The sequence below is a fragment of the Linepithema humile genome, chromosome 8, assembly GCF_040581485.1.
Source record: "Linepithema humile isolate Giens D197 chromosome 8, Lhum_UNIL_v1.0, whole genome shotgun sequence".
NCBI classification, from domain to species: Eukaryota; Metazoa; Arthropoda; class Insecta; order Hymenoptera; family Formicidae; genus Linepithema; species Linepithema humile.
The window spans coordinates 5,977,635-6,000,918 of NC_090135.1; the positions used below are offsets into that span (position 1 = coordinate 5,977,635).

The 23,284-nt window shown below is 43.6% G+C and overlaps 1 protein-coding gene across 5 annotated transcripts in view; it reads right to left on the reverse strand.

Annotated features, from left to right (window-relative positions):
* The window catches only part of LOC105678615 (Ecdysone-induced protein 78C), a 77,229-nt gene that overhangs the window by 52,208 nt on the left and 1,737 nt on the right, over positions 1-23,284 (reverse strand). For 3 of the 5 annotated variants that reach the window (XM_012378107.2, XM_067360451.1, XM_067360452.1), the window contains exons 2-3: positions 21,756-21,838; positions 9,818-11,761 (exon numbers count right to left, since the gene is read on the reverse strand). In XM_012378107.2, coding sequence (XP_012233530.2) covers positions 9,818-10,172 — 355 coding nt within the window. In that variant the 5' untranslated portion in view covers positions 10,173-11,761; positions 21,756-21,838. The remainder of the gene's footprint in view (positions 1-9,817; positions 11,762-21,755; positions 21,839-23,284) is intronic. The other 2 variants (XM_067360454.1, XM_067360453.1) reach the window with 1 other exon arrangement.

Sequence of the window (23,284 nt, forward strand, 5' to 3'; positions counted from 1 at the left end):
GGAAATAACACGCATGGCGTTCGCGTCCGCAAATTACATCGGGTGTCCCGGAATGATTGCGCAGAAGAGTGACATCTTCATCGAATTCGGAACGGAAAACGTCGATGAGATACAAATTTCGTTCAAGCGAGAAACGCGCAGAAATGATCGATCATCGTTTTGCAATCCTAAATTCTTTCGGCGTCAATGTCCTTCGTGATTTCTCTCAACGATATTATTTCACCGATTGCGAACCGAAGTATCATTTTTTTTTTAAATATAATTCTTTGAAAAAACTAATTTTTTTTATTTTATTCTATTCCGTCTTTCGTATCTTCTCGTCTCTTTGGCGATTTGTGCTGCTGAGATTTTGCTAAAAAACCGAAGGGAAACGCGTGAGGGCATTCCCACCGTCCACTATTATTGCACCCGCCCGCACTTCCGGGCACACGCGAGGGTACACCGCGACTCGGCGCAGCGCACGCAAAATGACTGGCCTGAATCAATCCCGCTTTAATTTCATCGCGCTGTAACCATTTCGTGCCAACGTTATAAGCTTCTTCTCTTAGTTACAGTTTTTCGGCATCGCTATCAATAAATCGTTGGGGAAAAATAAATTCGTGAAAAATATCATTAGTAATAAACAGACTAGCACCAGACAATAATAAGACTGCGAATAAAAATATTAGCCGTCTGCGGTGTTGATTTCAGCGCACAAAAGAAGGAGTATTTTGAAAAATTGACGTAGCAGTCGATAAAAAATGTAACAGCGTTCAACGAAAATATCGATATATTTTGAATAGATCTATTTTCAGTTTCGCATTCTTTATAAATATCAGGCTCATTAATATCCTAATTGATTTTGTCTAATTTCTACATTAATGTTATTCGAAACTCATTATTAATTTGAGATTCTATTTCCACGTCTCTTTTTCTCTTATTCGGAAATCGTTTCAATTGTTTTAATCGAGAATCAGTCCGAACGCCATTCGCCGATCGTCGAATAATCGTACGCGAATTCGTAATTTCAATATCGCGGAATAGCAGATACCTGGAGGTCCATTTCTTTTTACCGCTCTCCATTATGGAAATGGCCTCCGACAATAAGGGAGACGGCGCGATACGCCGCGGAGGCCCGCAACGACTATAAACGCGTTCTCCTTCTCCGATCCGGAGGCGCTACAGGAAGTAAGTGCGATGCACTCAAATGCATGCGAGATGCAGCGAGCGGGATGTCCAAGGAACGGATCGAGCGACTCGAGTTAAAATTTATCCGCCGAGTCGAATAACCCGCCGCGGCCGAAAGAAATTTCTCCGGAAAAAGGCTGCGCGCGCGTGAGCGGCGCGAAAAATCCAGAAGAGATAGATTGGCTTACCCGAGATAAGGCATCGCCTGAAGGATTAGGATGTCCTGCGAGCATTAATATCGCCGTGCGGTTCGTATTCACGCGATATTAACAGGACTATCGAAACAGAGAGAGAGAGAGAGAGAGAGAGGAAGAAGATCGACGGGAAAGAGACTCGGGGAAGAAAGTGAGAAAGGACGCGAAGAACGGGACGAAGGGGGAGAAACGGCGGGGCGGCAGGAAAGTAAGAAAGGAAGCGATACACGAAGCGTAAGATGCAGAGACATACGGAGGAATACATAGTGCGATGGAGGCTACGCGCGCGTGTTAGTGCTGCTCGCGCACGAACGCGCGTTGGTAGCATCACCGTTGATATACCCTACCGAGAGTTCATTGCTCTTGAGGTGCGAGCGAGACAGAGAGAGAGAGAGAGCGAGAGAGCGAGGAGACGGGGAGAAAGAAGAAGAGAGAGAGAGAAAGAGAGAGAGAGAGCACGCTGATGGAAGAGAGAAAGACGTGCGGAAAGAGAGATAGTTGAGAGCGGGAGGGGGACAGACGTCGAAAAAAAAAAAAAAAAGAGAGACGGAGAGAAAGGTACTGACATTACTACGAGAGACGGCGAGGAGAGACGTGGGGAAGGGAAGTGCGCGTAAAGAAGAGAGAAATCGTGAAGAGAAACGAAAGGAGGAGAAGAAGAAGCGACGGTGGAAACGTCATGGTGTGAGTGGAAAACGAGAGGGAAGAGAAGAGAAGAGCGGCCGAGGAAGAAGAAGAAGAAGAATAAGAAGAGATCGACGAAGACGGATCGAGGAGTATTTGCCTCGCGCGCGCGCGCGCGCGCAACGACTCTTAATAATTCACACGCGCGATTCCCGACGCGTCGCGCGAACCGGAGTCGAAGACAAGCATTCATCGCACTGCTGGATTCTCGCTTTGACGCGAAGACGAGAAAAGAAGAGACGCGGAGAGAAGCGAGGAACTAAACGGCCGATTGATAGAACGACGAGGCGACCGTCGCCGTCGTCTTGACAAAATTCGATAAAAGAGTCGCGAATTTTCGCGGATAAATTTTAACGCCGCGAATCACATACGAATCTGTTCGACGTTGTTCGAGGATCCATTAATTGAAAGCCTCGGCTAATTCCGCATCGATTCATGGGATTGAAGATCGAGGAATTATTGATGATATCGTTAAACTGAAGATTTTGTTCGAATGAAAATGGCAGAAATTATATTCCTGCCGACACCATCGTGGAAAAGACGTTTCTGTATATAAATAACAGTTGAAATTTATCAAGATTTAATTGATTCTTCTTTTCGTCGTTGAAGAAAAAGAGTAATTCAAGAACATTTCATTGTTTTTGATCGAGCAATTCGATCAACGACGTCGAACTGCTACTCTGCACTCTCCGTGTCGTCCGATTATCAGAATCGCGCTTCCCGCAATTCTTGTCGTCCCGAGAAAAGTCCTAGACATTTCGCAATAAGGGCCACGCGAATGATTGACGGGAAGAGCAGGGCGAGCGGAATTGAAATAAAGATGACGATATCGCGGGCGACCGTCGCGGATCGCTCTGACACGCGACATCGGAATCGGACGTCGTGCGTGCCGAATCGAAAAATCGGAAAATATCGGAGTCGGACGGGCACGACGGGCGTACCGCTCGGGCTTGTACCGGACACGTACCGGGTGCAATGTACCTGGATGAGTCACACGGTAACAGTGCGCGCGCGGGCGCGTGCACATTACACAGATATCCCTGCGAATATGCGTATCCACGGACAAATCGCACACAGCGCGTTGCCGTATGTGCAAATGCCGTGTACAGTGTGCGCGTGTTGCGCTCTCGCTCCTTGTCCGACATCGGCGCGATCTTCCCGCGCGTTCCGCGAGATAGAGCGAGAGAGAGAGGCGGAGATAATGAGAAGACGAGAGGAGCAAATACACGCGCGCGCGCACACACGCGCGAGCGTGTCGGGAGGAAGAGAGGCAGGAAGAGACGGACGGAGGGGGGGGGGGGGGAGAAAACCGAGATGGAGAACGAGCGCGCGGAGGGAGGAAGAGAGAGAGAGAGGAAGGAAGAGAGAAAAAGAGAGCGGAGATAAAAATCCAATCATTTCGACCGGTTTTGCATCGTGCCGACGAGGATAATGGAATACCGCGTTACTTTTTGCCGGTGCACGGAATATTTCTTCGCGTTAATACCCGGCGTTCTACTCCGACTTCTCTCTTCGTACGCGCATCAAATATGTACTTAAGCGCGATATGTATGCGAGGGAGTGGAACTCGGTGAATTTTTCAAGAATTCTGCCAAAAGACACGGTTTCCGCCTCGAGAGACGGATGCTCTAATGCGGTGAGTGCACGTTAATCGGTTACGTATTATTATTGAGACTCTCGATGACGAACTCGCAATACGCGAAGAAGAATTGCATGTGCGCTAAATGAGCGCAATTTTTTCATTGTGATTTTCTACTCTCCCCCGACGATTTCAGAAGTATGTGAACGATGCCTCGGAAATATCTCTCTACGATTAATGCCGCCAATTTAAACGCGATCAAAAGTCATGTCTAGTATCTGGAGTATTTTAGAACCTCCAGCAAGCAATGTAATAATTTTATAATGATGTAATAATTTTCCGATGAACGGAATTATTAATGATAGAACGACTACATTCTAACGGCTGCGAAATGAATATTAATGTTACCAATCGCTTAATTATCTATCCTAGAAATAAATAGAAGCGATCTCTCGTAATCTTTATTTCTTTTGAAATTGCCAGCAAAATTCAAAAGGCTTCTCACAATGTGCAGATTTGAATAAATTACGCGAATTCTTTTATTATTTCAAGAGGAAAGGCCGAACGACAGTTTTGCCGCGCGTTTCGGACGAAAAAAAAATGCAAATTAAATTTTCGAATTAAATGTCAAAAGAATTAAAGAACGCGCGAGCTTCGCTTCTATGATTTTACCGTCGAAAAAATCGCGTCTCGCTTCACAGTTTTATTCGACAGTGCGGCGCGTTCGTAGAGTCGGGTCAATGATCAATGGGCGAGCGAAGAAAGAGAGAAAGACGGCGAGAAAGGAGGCGACGGCACATCGGGTGACTTTTAAAACGGCGTTGCGTAATCTTTCGGATTTAGTTTACTTTTGTCACTATCGATGCCACGCACGTAGCGTGACCGTGGCACTGAACCAGCGGCACGAACTTTCTCGTGGCCTTCGTTCCAGGAAGGCGCTTTACGTGACACGCGAGAACGTCAGTGACTCTCGGCTGCGATCATCGTCATCGATGCTTTCGCACTCGATCGACCAATTCGCGATACCGATATTCGCCAATGAAATTTGACTGATTCTTCTCGAAAACGTTGCATCTCCGCCGCCCTCTTTTCATCCCATGCACGATAATAACATTTCTGTTTTTAACTCCGGCGCTTAATTTTAAAATATTTTTTTATTAGAAAAATATTATATTTTAATAGCGCAATGTGCAATCTAATAAATGGAATTTTTAATACTACTAGTTTTTTTGTGACAAATTCGCGATATTCAATTGACTTCTAAAACAAGAAATAAATTAAATGAAATTGATTCTTCTCAAACACGTCCATTGTGTCCTTTTTTCATCCTACAGAGATAATAATAATTTTTTTACTATTTTTAATTCTAACACTTTTAATTTTAAGTTTAAAAATATTTTTTATATAAATAAATTTTTTATTAGAAAAATATTATATTTTAATAGTGCAATGTGCAATTTAATAAATGGAATTTTTAATACTATTAGTTTTTTTGTGACAAATTCGCGATATTCAATTGATTTCTAACACAAGAAATAAATTAAATTGAATTAATTCTTCTTGAAAACGTCCATTCTGTCCTCTTTTCAACCTACAGAGATAAATTTTTTACCGTTTTGAATTCCAACACTTAATTATAAATTACAAACTTTTTTTATATATTAGAATAATATTATACTTTAGTAAAATGTGTGCTATTAAATTTTTTGTGACAAAAACATGTTTTAATGGTTGAACGATCGAAATAATTATTTGATTAATCACCATTTGGTAATTGCTCGTGTGTGATTTGGTGATTTTCAAATTATATTTTAATAATGATACAAAAGTAATACATCTTTGATATTGAAATAAAAATTAAATATAAACATATCACATAATATGTATACGAACTGCAGCGGTGTCGACATAAATCGATACAATCATTTTAACAAAAAAGGGTGAGCGGTGTAGCGTGTTAATTTGTTAAAATAATATTTTTCCACGTATAAATAGCAGAATTTTTACCATGTTTTTAACCAAGGTTTGTTACACACTCGCGTTGTAAAATAATTATTTTGAAGGTAGAAAACATGCATAATCATTATTTGGTTTAATCGACAGTGTTATATAAGCGGTGAAAACGAAACAGAGCGTATTATGATTGGCAATTGCAGTTTCTAACGCGAAATAACTGTTAAAAGATTTACTTTGTTTATTATCGCGAATCCGCCGATAAGCTCTTCGATTGCGGTCAATTAGCTAATACGCCGCATAATCGCGCCGTTTCTTCCCGCACAGTTTGAATATTTCGTTTCCTCCTCGGTGGAAAGAAAACACCCGAGTCGCGTAAAACTGCATTCCGTGTAAGAAAGTCGTACGCGGAGATACAACATTCTTGGCTTTTACGATTCGTATGGTCGATAAAATCGTGACTTGCAGCCCGACTCCGCTGACGGTTGGCGTCGACGTCGCGCCGGGGAAAAAAGAAAGGAGTGTGAATGGGCTTCGATTTTTATTATCAATCAAGAAAGCCTATATTTTCGCTGCGGTAACATCCGGTCACGACGAGAAAGCAGCTTCGAACGTATTTTACGATAAATGCTGAAAAATTACGATACGCGCCTAACACTTTGACTACTGTGGTTCTCGCCGCTGAGTTTTAAACTATAATCAGCCGTGCAATCGTTATTTAATTACCATACAGTTTGCCCTATCGTAATCTTTCCATTTTTTTCTTCTTTCAAAATATAAATTAGACAGAATTTTAACTTGTGGTCTTCTTCAAAAATTGATGAAACTTTCAAAATTGTGTTCAACTTCCAAAACATAAATAATTAATTTGGAAAATGTTAAAATTGTCTACTTAGCCACGCAGACGGAAGTCGAGTGGACAAAATCGAGAAACTATATTCACGTCACTTTATTATCAATCATCTAAAATTACAATGCCATTCAAACGACTTTTGAACCGCTCGGGTTCAGTGAATTGAAATTCGGCTATAACCACGTTAACCAAGTAATGAACTTCCGAAATACGTCAATTAACTTATCGGAAACTTTCCGGGTGTATTCTTAGTACTTCGCAGTACTCGCAACTTTTCTTTCCATCAAAAGTTTGTTTAATATTATTAGCACGCGCGATGAACCAAAATTATCACGCTTACTTTCAGCTTCGGATTTTCCGTGTCACATTTTTTGAGAATTTCCGCTTCCTCGGTGAAAACACGAATTTATTCCCGCGCAATATTTCGATAAGCCAATTTCAAATCGAAACGATCGTAAAATGGTTTTGCTCGGGTACTCAGCGCGAACCAAAATTATATTACTCAATGCGCGCCTGCGGAATTTAATTCGCGAAAGGTTCTTGTATTATGCATTACAGTCGGAATCGCGAAGAAATTTCGGCGGCGCACGGACGAAATTAATTCATCCCGCGATTGTACAAAGCACCCCGAAATATACCGAGTCGCGTATATACGCGAGATTTGTTTCTCCGTCCGTTCTGTTTCGGGCACCGAGCGACAATGGTCGGCGCGTACATTAGCTCTTATCCCCGCGAGATTCGCGCCTCTGAATTGAATTACTCTCGATGGACCTTGACCGCCTCGAGATTGAAATTCAAAGTTGGATTTTCTGGCTGCCAACAGATCGCCATCGGATCGCTCTGGCAGATGTATAATGTAACCTTTCGTTCCTTCAATCCCTTTTCTGGGATCAAGCACATCGTGGGATCCTCGGCGCAAGATATTCAAGTAATTTTAATTCACGCGTTCGCACAAACCATTTTTAATTAATGTTTTTTTTTTTCTTTTTGTGTGTGATTCGCAGAAGTGTGATTTACGACCGTGTGTTAAATCAACTGAAGACTTACGATGTCAAAAATATAAAAGTTACTCCGACAAATATTCAACGATAAATGATGAAGTGGAAATGAGACGAAGACGAGAAACGATTTTGTTTACACGCTCTCGGTTCGAATGAAATGTCAGCGCCTGACTTTTCTCACGAAAGTGTAAAGTTCGATTTACAAATATACGTAAGAAACCGATTTTGAATGCAATCCTCGCGGAGTTAAAAGTTTGTCAGAACTGTTCCATTTTCCAATGAGAAGTAGCTCCGCAATTCATAAGTCGAAGATAAAATCTGTATTGCTGAGACCAGCTTTATTAACAACGACAATGCGATACTTGCGCTCGTGAACGATTTGTGAATACCACATTATGGGTGCGACCTTTTCAATTTGTATTCTAACCTTTACAAGAGAGAGAGAGAGAGAGAGAGAGAGAGAGAGAGAGAGAGAGAGAGAGAGAGAGAGAAGCGCTTGTACGCGTCGTCTGTGTGCTCGGGATGTAAAATAACGTTAAAAGATAGACACACCAAGCGTATAACATACAGCCGGCTTATAAATAGACGTTCCCGTATAAAACGAAGCGAGGTATTAAAGTTACGTTAAGAGAGATGCCAAGTTCCCCTTTGCGGGGCTTTTGTGGAAAATTAATTATGAAAAATTATAATTGCGATCGGAGAAACTGAAAACTTGCTTCGATCTCGATCGAATGTTATTAAATCTGTGATATAATTCTGGCTTAAACGGCGGGTTCGATTCCGCCGATACATTCTGTGGTAGATTAATATTTCACTTGTCACACGACGAGTTTTGTCGGATGCGTTGATAAGCTATCGAAAACAAAAATTATTACGGTTCCATAAATTCTCCATCCGATAGCCGATTAACACGGTTCATCAAACTTATCGTGTCACAAGTGAAATATTAGCTCCGTTGAATCGTTCGCGCTATTTTTAGAAAGCGTAAGAATATAATTCGCCCATAAAACTACTAACAATTGAAATTGACCCAATAGTCGAGTTTCCTTCTTACGTTTTCGATAAAAGTTTCCCCGACACGTCGGATTTCGAAATGGCTAAAATAGCTGTCGATATAAAAAATATCTCTATTTATGAAACAGAAAGTATAATGACATTTCGGCGAGAGAAACTAGCTGTCAAAATTAATAGTTAAATCGATAACAAAGTTAAATACAGTAATTCTTTTGATGGTTAATTATTAAAAATAACCAACATTAATTTATAAGAAATTTATCATTGAATTATTCGATTCAGTCCCACTACACTTTCTTCGCTTTCTTGTATTTATGTAAAATATTTGTCTTTCCAAATTTAAACTAACTGGTGCTTGAACTGATTTCACAAAACGATTCGTAACACAGCCTTTTAAGTGAGTACACATTTCTCAACGATAAAATAAGATTTAAGACATTTACATTTCATTTCTTCTCTCCCTTCCTTTCTTTCCAATAATTCCTATACGTACATTAAGTTTCTCGATATATGAGAACAATGTGCTTAAAATTTCGTACACTTTAGGTATCTCGATCTGAGATCGGTGTACAATTTAACTGTCTCTTGTGGACTAATTTATTAATTTCTTTAAGAAAAATAAAAAATTTAGCACTAACATCCTGCGACGGCTCTTAATGCTCTTCTATTATATTTCTTGATTGTTATCATATGGAGCCTTACTATTATATGTCCTTTTTTCTTGTTCTACATCTCAGTGTCATATTTGACGAATTTGTTACAACCGGCAATTAATTCTCACTAAGTGAAAGCTAGTACAACGTATTAGGTATTATTACAATCTGTATTCTTACCCTTTATTCTTTTTAATTTTTAATTATTGCAGTGACTTCGATTACACGATATATGCTAACCGTCTTGAATTCAATTTATGTAGACTCTGTATACTGAAGATGATCGAAAAATCGATCGAAACGTCTATTATTATTATCATTATTGAGAAGAAATTTAACAATTGAGATCCTGTTTTGGCCTTCGATCTTCCTTTCTCCAAAACGATCAAATTTACGCCGAGCCTAGATCAAATCATTTATCTATAAAATATCTGTGTTCAATTGATTTCTTGTTCAGCAAATCTGTTTCCCTATCAATCTTTTCGAATTCAAGCAAGCTCAAGTTAATTATTTTACAAATCTACCTCTATAAAATCATTTCCAAATAATAATCAGTTTAAAAAATAACAATTTAAAGAAATTCAAGATTCACTTTACATCGAGGAAACGAAAAAATCGGAAAACAAAGGCGTTTGCGGCGATTCCCCCTTTTCATTCCCCGGTTTGCCGTTGAACGGAAAAAATTCGCGATCGCGCAATATAAAAGAAACAAAACAAACCTTGTTTAATGACGATGCCAGCGGAGGGCACTTGGACAATCGGCAGCGGCGGTGCGCTCGGATTATTAACGCCGGCGGCGGCGGCGGCGGCGACGGCGGCGGCGGCGGCGGCGGCAGGGTTGCCGGCGGAAGGGATGGCGCTACCGGGTGTGCCGGGGGGTGGCGAGGCGCTGGCACTGCCCACGGAACCGGGATCGCTGAAGCCCTGGGTGCTGTTGTTCTCCTCCGGGCCGTCGAAGAAGCTCAAGTTGAACTCACTGCCGGCGTCGAACGACACTTCCGGCGTGAGGGTGTCCGGCGCCGGGGCGCTGCCCAAACCCGCGCTCAGCGACTGATCGAGTTTGAAAACGTCCATTGTACGAGCATCGAGCGTACGTGCGAACGATCACGGCGTCGGCGGCGGCGCCGGCGGCGAGCAGAGCGTGGTGCGCGTCGCGCTTGCTGGCGATGTTCCCGCCTGCGGCCGGCGGCATTCAGCATTCGCGTGTGATCGCGCGCTCCGCGCTCCTCTTGATCCTTGCCACGAGTGTCCCCGCTGCGAGCCCGCTCTCCTCGATCCTGCGGACGGACGGAAAATTGAGGGAAACCGTTTGCTCCCGGCGAGAATCGTCAAACCCGCGCGACCGGTTCCGATCTCATAAATAGCGCTATTTTTTTTCGGCTGATTATTCGGCGCCTGCAAGTCTCGACACTTGAGACTCCGTTCGTTGAACCCCGTCACTTGAACACAAATCGATGTAACGTTCCTTCGTTACGTAAGACGTTTCCATTGACGCGTATCGGCGATAACATCTTGGTTCGACGCCTCGCGCAAGTTGAATCGGCAGAACTCGCAGGATGCGTCGAACGTCATTGGCGGGGCTGTTTTATTGCATTTTGCGGAAGTGTATTTTGCGGTTCAACGGCTCGTTCGAGCATCGCTTTCCGAAAATCGATACCTTCTTTCCGACTTGTCGCAGAGGTTACTTTTGTGTTTTCGATGAATTTCCCTCAAGTATCTTTAGCCCGGCTGAAAATCGGCTGAACAAACGTTTTCCCGCCCGCTCGTCTTCTTCGCAACTTTTTGCGAGGTTCTTGACACCGTCAGTTACGTTTCCTCGCGAGCATTAACGTCTCTCCGTCGGGCAATCGTCCTTTCTCCCGCCTTCGTGTTTCTTGCATTTGCATTCGCACCGCGGCCGGTGAGATTTAATTCATCCGCGGAGTTAATAGCCAGAAGAAAGAGACGTGACGAGAGCGCGACGGTGAAGGAAAAATCGAAGACGACTATTACGCTCGCACGCGCGCGCTAGATTCTTCGCTTATAAATAATGGACAGAATCTACAAGCAAGTAGAGCGATAAGGATCGACGACACGATCGGCTCGGAGTCGAATGAACAAACGGAAAATGTAAGCACAGTCGTTTGACGGGAGCAATTTTTTTTTTTCCTTTTCAAATAAATATCTTCGCATTTCCAACAGTTTGAGATGTTACTTGTTATCACTGTTATCCTCGAGGACTTCGCACTTTGTCACTGAACACTGATTTCGACTTCCTACTTCTCGCAAGTCGTTTCTTCTATTGATAACTTAAAAGCGCGGTTTCCGAAAGAACCCGTCTGAAGGGTTCGTTAAGGACGCGGCCAGCGGCTAAGCGGCTTATCGTTTCCATTTCCGGAATTTCCATTTCAACTTCTTGCATACGAATGGAGAACGCTGGCCGAAAGTTCAACCCATTATTTTTCGGGAATCGCGATCGGGATCGAGATCGCCTTTACATCGAGGTTTCTGTCGTTTCTCGCGGTTGCTCCTCTTCTTTCTTTTCTACCCCTGTTATCTTTTATCTCTCTCTCTTCTTCTCCTTCTTCTTCCCTTTTTACGAGGAAAACTTTTTTCTAGCGCGAACCTGCCCGCCGATTTTCTGTGATTCACACGCCCGTTGGCTTTTCACGTGAGCCATCCCGCTGAAAGATAAATCAAAACAAAAACAAAATCAACTAAGGGCAAAACAATGACGGCACGATTAACAAAAAGAACGTAACAATCGCAGGAAACTGATAAAGACGCAAGTATGGCGCGCTCGCACGCGGTTTTCGAATTTATGGCAACCGCATCAAAATCCATTTCGAATTATTCACTCAACGATAAAATTCTTCCGCGAGTGACTATATCTTGCCATTTAGACAATTATTCATTATGTGCAGAAGATACGCAGTCAAATCTCCATATTCTTAATTCGTCACTAAACAGCCTCTCTATTCTTAATTTTTACCATTTCATTGCTGTTATAGTAATTTTTTAACGATAATCGATCATATTTGCGATCATATTTGAAACATTTAAAACAAACCTTCATATTTATATAATTGCATTATCCATTTAAATAATAAATTACAAATATTGAAATAATTGAAAAATTAAATTGTTATTTTTATTTTGAATAATATATATTTCCATATATATATATTTGTCCATAATGCTATTAATCTTGCAAAACACAAACAGCAAAGCATATAAATTACTCGGGAGTTAACATGTTAATTTAGCATAAAGAAGAAATGATTATATTTCCATTCTCGTCAAATAAAAAATAAGAGAGTAGAAAAAAAGATGCAAAAATAAAGAAATACATGCAAAAATACCAACAGACAACTAATCTTCGATCGTGTATATTCAAAAACTAGAAACAAAAAATTTCATGTTTTCCAAAACTATCTATCTTTCTAAAAAAAATATACTGTAATATTTCATTCGCAAAGTTTGGTTACATACATTTTACATGAGAGCTACGATCTTAATTTTTAAGGTATTGCTAAAAATAAAATGTCTTTCGAATCGAGAAAAAAAAATTCGTTACGAGCCGTGCGATGAAAGCTGAGTTATTAGAATCAGCGCAAAACTATTTTTATATAAATCTTCTCTCCGAGTTTGGTTTGCAATAATAAAAATGAATATGCAGGCTTTCCGTCCGATCGCGCCGCGAGCCTTTAGGCAATTTCCAAAGTGTTCCATCTAGCGTATCCCGGCGTTTTCGCACGATCGAGACGAGAGACGACGAGAGGAATCGCCGGCGAATCGCGCCGAGAAACAAGGAGAGGGCGGAAAGGGGAGAAAAAAAGGCCCGGAGAGCACGAGAGAAACACGAGGCGGAGAATGAGAAAAAGTGAATGTCATTGCCGTAATCTTCGGACGTTGACTTCTTCCTGGCTTGTCCCTCCCCCCCTCCTTCCTCTTCTTGGTCACAACCTCCCCCCCTGCCCTCCTCCTCCGACAAACATTCACCCCTCTTCCTCTTCACCGTTCTCTTTGTCCGTTCTCGGTCTCGCTCTCTCACCTGCGCGTCTCGCTTCGCGTCCTCCCCTCTGCCCATTTTTTCCTCCCCCCCCCGCCCGCCCCTCCCCTGGCCGGCACTGTTTTTCCGCCTCGCGAATTTCAAGTGTTTTGTGACAATTCGCGCAGTTAGATATTCGCCGATCGATATGCAGAGTGCTTGCGATCGAGTTGCAACGATCGGCCGAAGTGCCGGACGGTGCAATGCAAATGTAATGGCGTATTCGAGTCGCGCGACCAACGAATTTGCCACGGAATTATTTATGACGTTTGTTATTGTTATTTATCGTTTCGAAACGTTTCGTGACGAGAGAGATGATAAGAGGCGGAATCGTCTCGATAAAGGCCTTTCCCCAAACTTTCAGGAGGGACTCTCATGCGACTGTAACACGCCAATCGCCGATTAGCGTGATTCCAACAATAGTATCATGTGTGTTTTTAGGCAATCGCGGATCTTTATCGGAACGCGATGTATCGTCGCTGTGTGACGTAACAAACGGTACCAATCTTCGTCGATCACGCATGCCACGAAGATTGCCTCGATCAAAAGCTGTGATTCTATTCCTCTTTTTTTTTTTTGCGATGTGTTGAAAGCCTTTCCGATTGTTTCGAAAATTGTCAGTCGATAATAGAATAATGGCTGAAAAACGAGAGTGCTCCTGTCAAATAGCTTTTCGAAACAGTAATAATTTGCCAGGGTCGCGTCAATCAACGAGTGCCAGCTTTTTTTTTTCAAAAGCTCGTGTTTCACACAAAACGCACTTGATTTGGATTCCGTTTAAAAGTTAAACGTGAAATGCAAAACGAAAATGCTTAGTAATATTCTCTATAATATTTTTTTACAAATCAATTATTAATCCATTTCAAAATTATCAATAATCCACCGTAATGTCACAAAAATGCAAATGTCATTTATTTCTAATAATAATTCTTTTATAATATCAAACACAACAGTTTTGAAAGAAATTTCTTAAAATATTTGAATTAAATCTAAAAAAATTGGAAACAAAAATCCATTTTGACGAAGAAAAAGTTATCCCAAATATTATTTTGTTGACCAAATGCGTTCTTATACAAACATATTATAAAAATATAGACTTTTTTATCGTAATATCAGATTCATTTGTACATTTTTTATAAGCGCAAATAAAAATTCACGATAATACATGGGTATCGATATTTAATCGATACCCCGGCGCGTCGGGAGAGAAAAGCAAATTTTGTCCTTTTAGATTGGGCAATTTTCGTCGGCGCGGCGGCGGTTTCGCGACCTCGCAGACGATCATTTGTCTCGCACATCGCTCGCTCGGTTCCGCGTTCCATCCGCGTCGCAAGTCAGTGCGTTCACCTTACGCTGCTCGCGAGCGGAGATCTCGCGCGCTCACGCGAGAGGATTTCTCTGGGGGATCGCGATCCCCGAGCCGAGCCACGTGCTCGCATGATCATCGGACGTCGCCGTCGTATCGAACGGCGGCGATCAACGGCCGCGTGGAAGCTTGAACGCGCTACTCGCGAGAAGCGAAGAATTCGATTTTCGTGCAACGCACACGCTTGGACGGACAGTTCGCTGTTCCTTCAGCAATCAAGAAAGCGATGCAGTAATTATCGAAACGCATCGCGCGGCAGTTGATGAAAAATTTTTCACCGAGCTTGACTCGAACGACAACTGTTTAACGCGTATTGTTACGTTTGGCGATCTAGAAACTATGATTTATTTTGCACTCCGCGATTTAGCGTCACACTTTCTCAGACCCTCAACATCAAATATCAACGTTGATCCACAGATTTTACCCGCGCAAGCGCTCGCGTGTTCCACAGCGTTAGATGAGAGATATATATTTGACGGGCTGAAAACTGTAAAAAAGATAACCGTAATTTCGTAATTTCTCGCCCGGTCGCAACCGACACCTCGAAACAACGCGGATTCGCTCCGCTTGCTCTTGCTACGCGAGACAATGAGGTATGAATGAAAGCGCAATGAACTTTTGCAACTTCCTCGGCAATTATCCTTCTACCGTGCGTGATTCGCGCATATGAGGGTAACGTGCTACTTCATTTGTCGCGCCTTTTCAGGCGGCTATTAAAAAAAGTTTCGCGGAATTTTCCCGGACAACTTCAGCGCGAAGAAGACTTACGACGAGCGAAAGCAAGTAGCGGCCGTGCGCTTCGCAAATTTACCTGGAACGAACGATTTCTGGACGCACTCGCCGGCAAACTCTCTTTCGATGAAATTCACCGCTGCGTGCGAGCGATTTCGGCCCTACCAGAACATAATCCACAAAAAGAGAAAGCTTCGAGCAACAGCCGATCGATTCCCTCCGGCGTCGATCGGACGAGCGTTTATCCACAATCACACGAGTTTGTCGCGACGATTTTACCCGCTGACTCTCGAAAACTCCACTGCGGAATCTTGAAGCACGGACCACTGATCGGCGCACAGTCATGCGAACAAGTCGCGGATTGTCCGCAGTTGAAATATTTCAAACGTCGCTCCGCGATTACTCCCGCGAAAAGAATCTCATCCCGATCTCTCACAGATGAAACTCGACGAAACTCCTGGCGCCTCTTATCAATTGGAGTACTCGACCTTCAACCGAATATCACTCACTGTCCCGGCGACGGTAACGCGAGCTCGGTTCCGAGCTGACAGTCGAACGCTTTACTCTCGTCCGAAGAAACCATGGAAGGGACTACCCCACGTGGCAACACGATCGAGCGTTCTCAAGAGAGAGAGAGAGAAAGAGAGAGAAAGAAAAAGAGAGAGAGAGAGAGTAGCGCACATCCACGACTGATCCGCCGTGAAGTTTGGGAGTTTAGCTAAGTACACGAAGTTGACTCGGACGGAGCGTTTCTCGGAGACGAGAGCGTGCGCGGTCACGTGCGTTCGCGCGATCCGCCGAGCGTGCGGCGCGTCGAGCCGCTCGTTTTCGCGCGAGTGCCGGGAATGGGGCCCTCCGCCGCATGCTTCCCGTGCTCCGTCCTCCTCGATCGCACCGCCGCGGCTCTCTCTCTCTTTCCCGTTCGAATCCCCCTCCCCACGCCCGGTTCCATCTCTCTCTCTCTCTCTCCCCTCCCGCCCCTCCTCGCGCTCGCTCGCTCGCTCGCTCGCTCGCGCGCCACTCGCGCCCGGCTCGCCGTCTCTGTTCCACGCATCTCCCTCCAAACCCTCCCTCCCGCCCGCCCTCGGGACGGCTCCCCTTCGTCCGCTCCCTGGTACAGCCGCTTATCCGAGAGCGCTCACCTGTGAGGTAAGTAAAACCAGCGTGCCGTCGTACGTGTTACGACATTGCGCGATTCGCAACGGGGGAGGGGATGGGAGGAGGGTGGAGAGGGGGAGAAAGAGAAAGAGAGCGAGGGAGGTGGTCGGAGGTGGCGATGGGGGAGAAGAAAGGCGAGGGGGACATCAAGAGGGTGGACGGATACGAAGAAGGGAGGGGGCGGAGGGGGGGAGGGAGGGGGAAGAGGACGAGAAGAATTAAGCGAACGGGTCGGAGGTTGAGTCCTGAGGATGGGAAGGGGTTGTGCCGCGGCGACGGCGACGGAGGGGACAAGATCGAGGGAAGCCGGAGGTGAGCCGCGTCGCGGAGGATCGCGTCCGGTAGGGATAAAACGTTGGACCGACCTGACGCGGTCGCCGCCGTCGCGGCCACAGTGGGGGGTTAAATCGCGAGACGCGGCCGAGAGCGCGATAGTGGGGATCGCGCGGCGCGGCGCGCCGCGCCGCGCGAGTGGACCAACTGGGTTCGCCAGCAACACGCGGTTCATTGACCGAGAAGTGCCGGGAGAGCCGAACATACGAGCCAACGGGCTCTCTCTCTCTCTCTCTCTTTTCCTCCTCGGGCCCGCTACTAAAACAGAATTCGCACCGGCACTTTACGCGCCGGGACGCTCGCAAGCGGACGCCCCCGTCGAGGGTGTCGAGGGCGACAAAAGACGAATTAGCGATGCGCGGGAAGAGCTTACGAGTCACGAGGCGGAACGGGGGACATTGAATTGCCTGGTGGAGCACTCAATTGAGTAATTTTGGTTCGGAAGAGGCGAGAGAGAAAGAGAGAGAGAGATTATCATCGATCGAGATTGCGAGGAGGATTGTCCCTCGAGAGTTTTGACAAGAACGGCTGAAACACTGACAGCGATGAACGAACACTTGACACTTAATACACTTTAAAGGGGTCCTTTAAGAATTAAAGCGGAACGGCAAAACTGTGCTGCCGCGCTTTTATCGCTATTTTTAACTGCAGATTTCTCAGAAGAAACCGGCTGCTGCATTATCCCCTTTCCAAATTTAAATCCCCGTTAAGTGGAGGAGATTTAAATGTTGCAAATCATACGAAAATACGCGATTGAAGCTTCGCCGGCTGAATTGTCAATGTACATCTCAGTTCATTGAACGCGTAAGAGACCGAGATTTTTTTCCCAAACAAGAACCCGCAGCGCAGAGTTCGAGATCTCCGTCACACCTTCGACGAAACGACGTCGATGACGTCGATGAAGGCGGAGAGGGAGGGGGGGGGAGGGGGGGGGGAAGAAAAAGAAAGAAAAAAAGAGAGGAACGATTGCCATCTTAGACAGATGTTATCCCGCGTTCCCAACATGGTAAGCGAGCGCGCGCCGGTATCGGCGTGGCCGATCGTGAACCGTGGCGGTTCGATGACTTATTTCCACGACCAGGCGCAACGACTGCGCGTTTCCTGATCGGGAAGGAGCGGACCGCGGAGGCGCAGAGGCAGGACGAGGGAGAGACGCGGCGCGGGGCCGGCCGCGAGCGTTTACGAGAAAGGGATGAAGTCCAACGGCGTAAGTAACTTCGCGGAGAGACCACTACCGTCGCCGTCGTCGGTGTGGTCGCGCAACACGGCGCACACTTGTCGGGAAAGGAGATGCGCGACTCCGCGGTATAATGAACCTGGGAAACCGGTTGCATTCGCGCGCGAGCGCGACCGCGAGCGTACGTACAGATCGATTCGCTCTTTCTCTGTACCTGTGCGTTACATTATGCGAGGCCGCGCCGCGCTGCATTTCCCCTCATCGAGCTTTCGCGCTGCTGCCTCGCGGTTTATATTCGCGAATATAAACTACTCTCATGCGCTCCCATCGACGTTTTCCTTCTTATCTTTCTTACATTTTTCTATCTCTCTCTTCTTTGGCCGCGTTTGTTTAGATCGATGAGAAGAATTATATTGTAACATTAGAAATATAATTAGAACTTGTTAATCTTATTAATGATGAATAAATCGTTCAACACTGACAAAGCGTGAAACAGTAAAAACGCCATTATTTTCAGTCGTAAATGCTGATAAAATTTCTATAAAATAAAACCTTCGATTTCTTCCTTCTCTTTGTTTTCTCACTTCAGCGACTAATAAAAATAGAAACATTAAAATGTCAATATCAAATATGAATATCTTTAATAAAACATAAATCCGAACGAGGAGATTATTACCGATGGTTAATTTTCAGTGCACTTTGTTGCGCGCTCTTTCACATGCGTTCTTTCACCGCTGTTCTCTATTGAAGGTGAAAGTTATGATGACATAATCTGTATTGAGTCAGCTGGATGTAACAAAGACGCGAACAGGCGCGTTAATAATACTTACAAAAATAATATTCAAAGGGCGAATTTGTTCAAAATAATTGAATAATCCTAGAAAATTTTGCGAAACAACAACAAGAGCAGCGGTCGACTAATCGCCGATGCATCATCAATTTCTTAATAAAGAAGCGAGGAATATAAATTGTGGAAGAGCCCGATCACGGCACGACGGAGGCCTTAACGCCTCCTCATTCAGTGAATATACATACTGTTATAAGTTTATAATCATAATTATAGAGAGTGCCGGCTCTTATGCAATATGATAATAATATATCGCCATCTCCGCGACCTACATAAAAAGATATTCTTATAACATAAATGCGTCCTTAACCCTTTCATTGTTAAGAAACGCGATCCGCTATAATGCACGGCGGTAATGGAAGCTATGCAAAGCAGTCGACATATCTTGCCGCGTTTTCCCGGAGTTTCGCGAAAGTCAATCTATCAGGACTTGTCCTACATCTCGTTATGCATTCACGATGGGGCCTCGCTTTTTCTGCTACTCCTACAATACGCAGCTTGATTTATTTTTATTTCGCATCGCAACCTCCCGCAAACTTCTTTCGCTCCGAAATACGCGACGGGGAGAAGCCGTATATTATTACGCCTTCCTTAAAGTTTCGCGAAAATCAATCGCAATTCTTCCGCTACTCGCGATATTTAACACATTTTCGTTTCGCATCACAATCTTTTCGAAACATTTCTCTCTCCCTCTCCAAGAACGCGCGACGGAGAGAAGTCGAGGGACGCGCCGCTCAATCTCGCACGTTTCGCGACACCGCGTTCTAGAGAAACTACCTGTTATTTCTGACCTACCCCCCGTAAAAGCCGGGAGACACATTGACCTTCCGCGGACAATGGTCAGCCAGATGGAAGCCCGACGGCTAATTGGCCATCAACTAGAGAATTTCCCGGGGACTCGAGAAATTCTCTCCCAGCAGTCGACTGCTGTCCATTAGAGCCGCCGTCCACCAATCACGAGTGACCGAAAAGGCCAATCTCGGAGGCGCGCGCTTCGTTTCACGGATCCTCGAGGTTCGAGAAACGAAGAAGAAAAAAACACGCACGGTGAAGGGAAAGAGCGAGCGAGCGAGCGAGCGCGCGAGAGTAAGAAAAAAGTCACCTTCAATTAAAGCGGAGCGCGCTAAGGGAACTTCCGGTTGCCGAGATCTTCCGGCTCGCAGTAAACCGTTCCGGCACGAGGGAACTGTGGGAGAGTGACGGGAGGGGGGGGAGGGGGAAGGACGCAGTGTGGTAAAGGGGGTTGTAACAGGCGAGGGGTGGCGGGTTGGATTTGCGCGAGGAGAGAAGCCGCGGGGGCTGGAAACGAGGGGTAGAAGCCTGAAGAAAACACATAATAGGGTGGGGCGCTTTGCTGCCGCTTTTGAATCGATCCAACGCCAGCTACAGCTGGAACCTCATCCCACCGTGCCGAGCAGCGGTGCTCATTCTCTCCCCCCCCCCCCTCTACCCTCCCCCAATATCGCTCTTATTGTTATCAACACGCGAGGTACTTCGCGTACACACAGAACCAGATCCGTTCTGAGAACCTTCGAGCGACGAATTCGCGAGATCATTTAGCGCGATAAGTTTTTTTTTCTCTCTCTCTCTCTCTCTTTTTCCCTTCCTTTACGATGAAAATATCCCAGGAGGTCGTCGCTAGTCGCGCAACTTCGCAACTTTCAACATCGCTATCGTATTCGGCGAGTGAAGTCTCGGGTGAGAGATTTCTGTCGGACCGGAAATTATGCGAATGACAAAATGTCGCTCTGTCCGCCGTTTACGTTCTCCGAAAACCCGTCATCTCTGACCCGCCGAAGTGTCGCGGGGCCGGGAAGGAAAATCGCGACTTTCTCAACGTCGCAACTCCCCGATAATCAGCGATACGTGCGAGATACTTTTGTACTTTTTATGCATTTGCAAACACGACCGGTATAAGTGCATCCCGAAACGCCGGATGAAAAATAAGGTAAATCTTGTCTGTAGGGGCGAGAGAAGTTGCTTTAAATCAAGTTTGACAGGATTTCTTGGATAAATTCTACATATGCACGTACATACAACGTGCAGAATTTGACTAACAATGGATTAGCGCGTGTTTTTTAGTTCACGATTGCATGCGAAGGGAACCGGTTTGACATGAATGCACCGGTCAAAAGAAGTTTTGCATCTCACTCAATAATCTCCGCGCTAAATGATAAACTGCATTATTTAAAAAAAACGTATTGCAAAATGAATCACATGACAGATAAACAAACCCGAAAGAACATTCGGCCAAAATATGCACAAGCTATTCTTCATTAATTAAGAGAAACGCGTGACCCAAAGAGAAGTGAAAGACAAGGAATTTTAAAAATTTCGAGAAAAAGCGAGAAAATTAATTCAATTTGTATAATAATTTCACATAATGCACACAATATTCAAAGATAGCACTGTTAATAACAGCGTTATCTCTTATCGTTTCTTTTATTTTTGCTTCTATTACCTTCCACAACTTCTTTCTTTTTCTAGCTAATTAATTTTTCCAATTATTTATCAGATGATATACATTAACAGACAGGTGGTACGGAAAAAAGTTCGCTCTTTAAAAATTTCTCCCGTAATTGTGTCGAAATTATTAGTAGATAATTAAATATGTGTATTAAATATGAAATGCTCAACGACCCAAATTTGTAAATGGCTTAATTTAAAAAAATTGAGGTTATAAAGTTTTTCTATAATTTTCAATGATTTTCAATAATTTCTTGCAATATTAATAAAAATATCAATTTAACAAGAACACTATTAATGGTTAAACTCTTTGGTACAATCTTTAAAATTCTCATTTTTAAACAAATATACTCGATTTAACAAAATATGCTTACTATGTAATTTATCTAAAAAAAAATGAGAAAATTGCTTAAATCGCTCATTGGTAGATTTTGATACAAGATATTTTATTATATATATATTGTTTTCCTTGCATCTTCTTTTATAGATTAAGCCATTATAGCTTCAAATGCCTTATATATCATTTGTAATTATTTATAAAGACTCACCGTTGTTGTTGCGTAGAATAGAACCGGGACTGGTGGCTTCCAAAGGGCTGCTTGGCTCCTCCGTGATCGGCTCTCCCTTCACACTGAAATGAAAACATCTATTATGTATTTGGATGAAAGGGCGCAGGACGATATTAATCGAAAGTAGTTCAAGTTCGGCCGCGGAGTCCTTGCGCTAGGAAGGACAGTAGGAAGCAGCATTATTCGCTGGCATTTGACGCTCGATACCGCCGGTACGGCCCTGGGACGATGCAATAAAAGGTTGACCCAGTTTTGACTTCGATTCCCACCACGAATCCGGCTTTAGGAAAAATTAATCAAGACAAAAATGGAGAAGCAGAAAAATCGATGATCTTGAACAATCGTCCATTTTTTCTTAAACAGTTCGTGAATTATGTAATTTATTACAGTATTAACGTGACAAAATCATCCCCTTTGCATAGATTTTTATACCATGTGTTTTTTTTTTACAATATTTTAGTCTTATAAAATATTGTTGAAGAAACGAACATTTGCGGTTTATAAATTTTGGGGATATTAAAAAATATAAATTATTCATTGCTTTAAAATTAAGTTAAATTAAATATGATGTTTAATTTATAAAATTTTATAAAATTTGATGTTTATTTAATTATAATTATATTTAATTGTATTATTTTAAGTTCAATTCATTAGTAACTTGCTAAAAATTAAGTTTGCTAATGATTATGTTTGTTTGATTAATAAATACTTGATTTAACCAATCTACACAATTCAAAAGCAATAATACATTCAATGATACATTATTCCAATACGTTATACAGATACGTTATACATTCTGTATCGAGCTGTTATTCGACACCATAAGCGATCTCGTCCGAAAGGAACGGTGCACAGTATCGTACCATTCGCGTCGCCGCTATTCCTAGTATCGTCGATAATTATCGCCTTTGGATGGATAGAACGAAGTGGGTCATCCGAAAATATCCGCATCTATAGGTATCCGATTGCACGCGCCGGATTTTATTCGTCCTCGCAGGACAATTTCGCGTCCTCGACCGAGCGAGCAAATACTTTGGACCCGTGGTATGAGAAAACATCAAAATAAAGCTACAAGAACTAAAATACATGAAATATAGGGGGTGGTGGCATGTGCATGTGAATATAAGATGATTTCTCGTTGAAAAAAAAAAAAAGAAAATTCGAGATATGTCTCTGGCAAACCCGCATGTTGTGGTTTACTATGAAATTGACATAAGATATTTGAAGAAAGTAAAATAAACCCTTAAATTCATATTGCGATTCTTTTGTAAATTTAGAATTGATTTTTCTCGTTCTGAAGATGCCGAATAGATTTCACACAATTGACTGTCAAATAATATTATTTGCACAAGCAAATACAAAATGCTACAAAAATGTTAGCATCCCTATCGCTCAATTATAGAGAGAATTCACCCATTCCACGCCACAATGCGCGCTGAATTAATTAATATTGATTATTCTATACCGTTGAGCTCATATGTAGCGAGCCGCTTTATTCATTTGTCAAG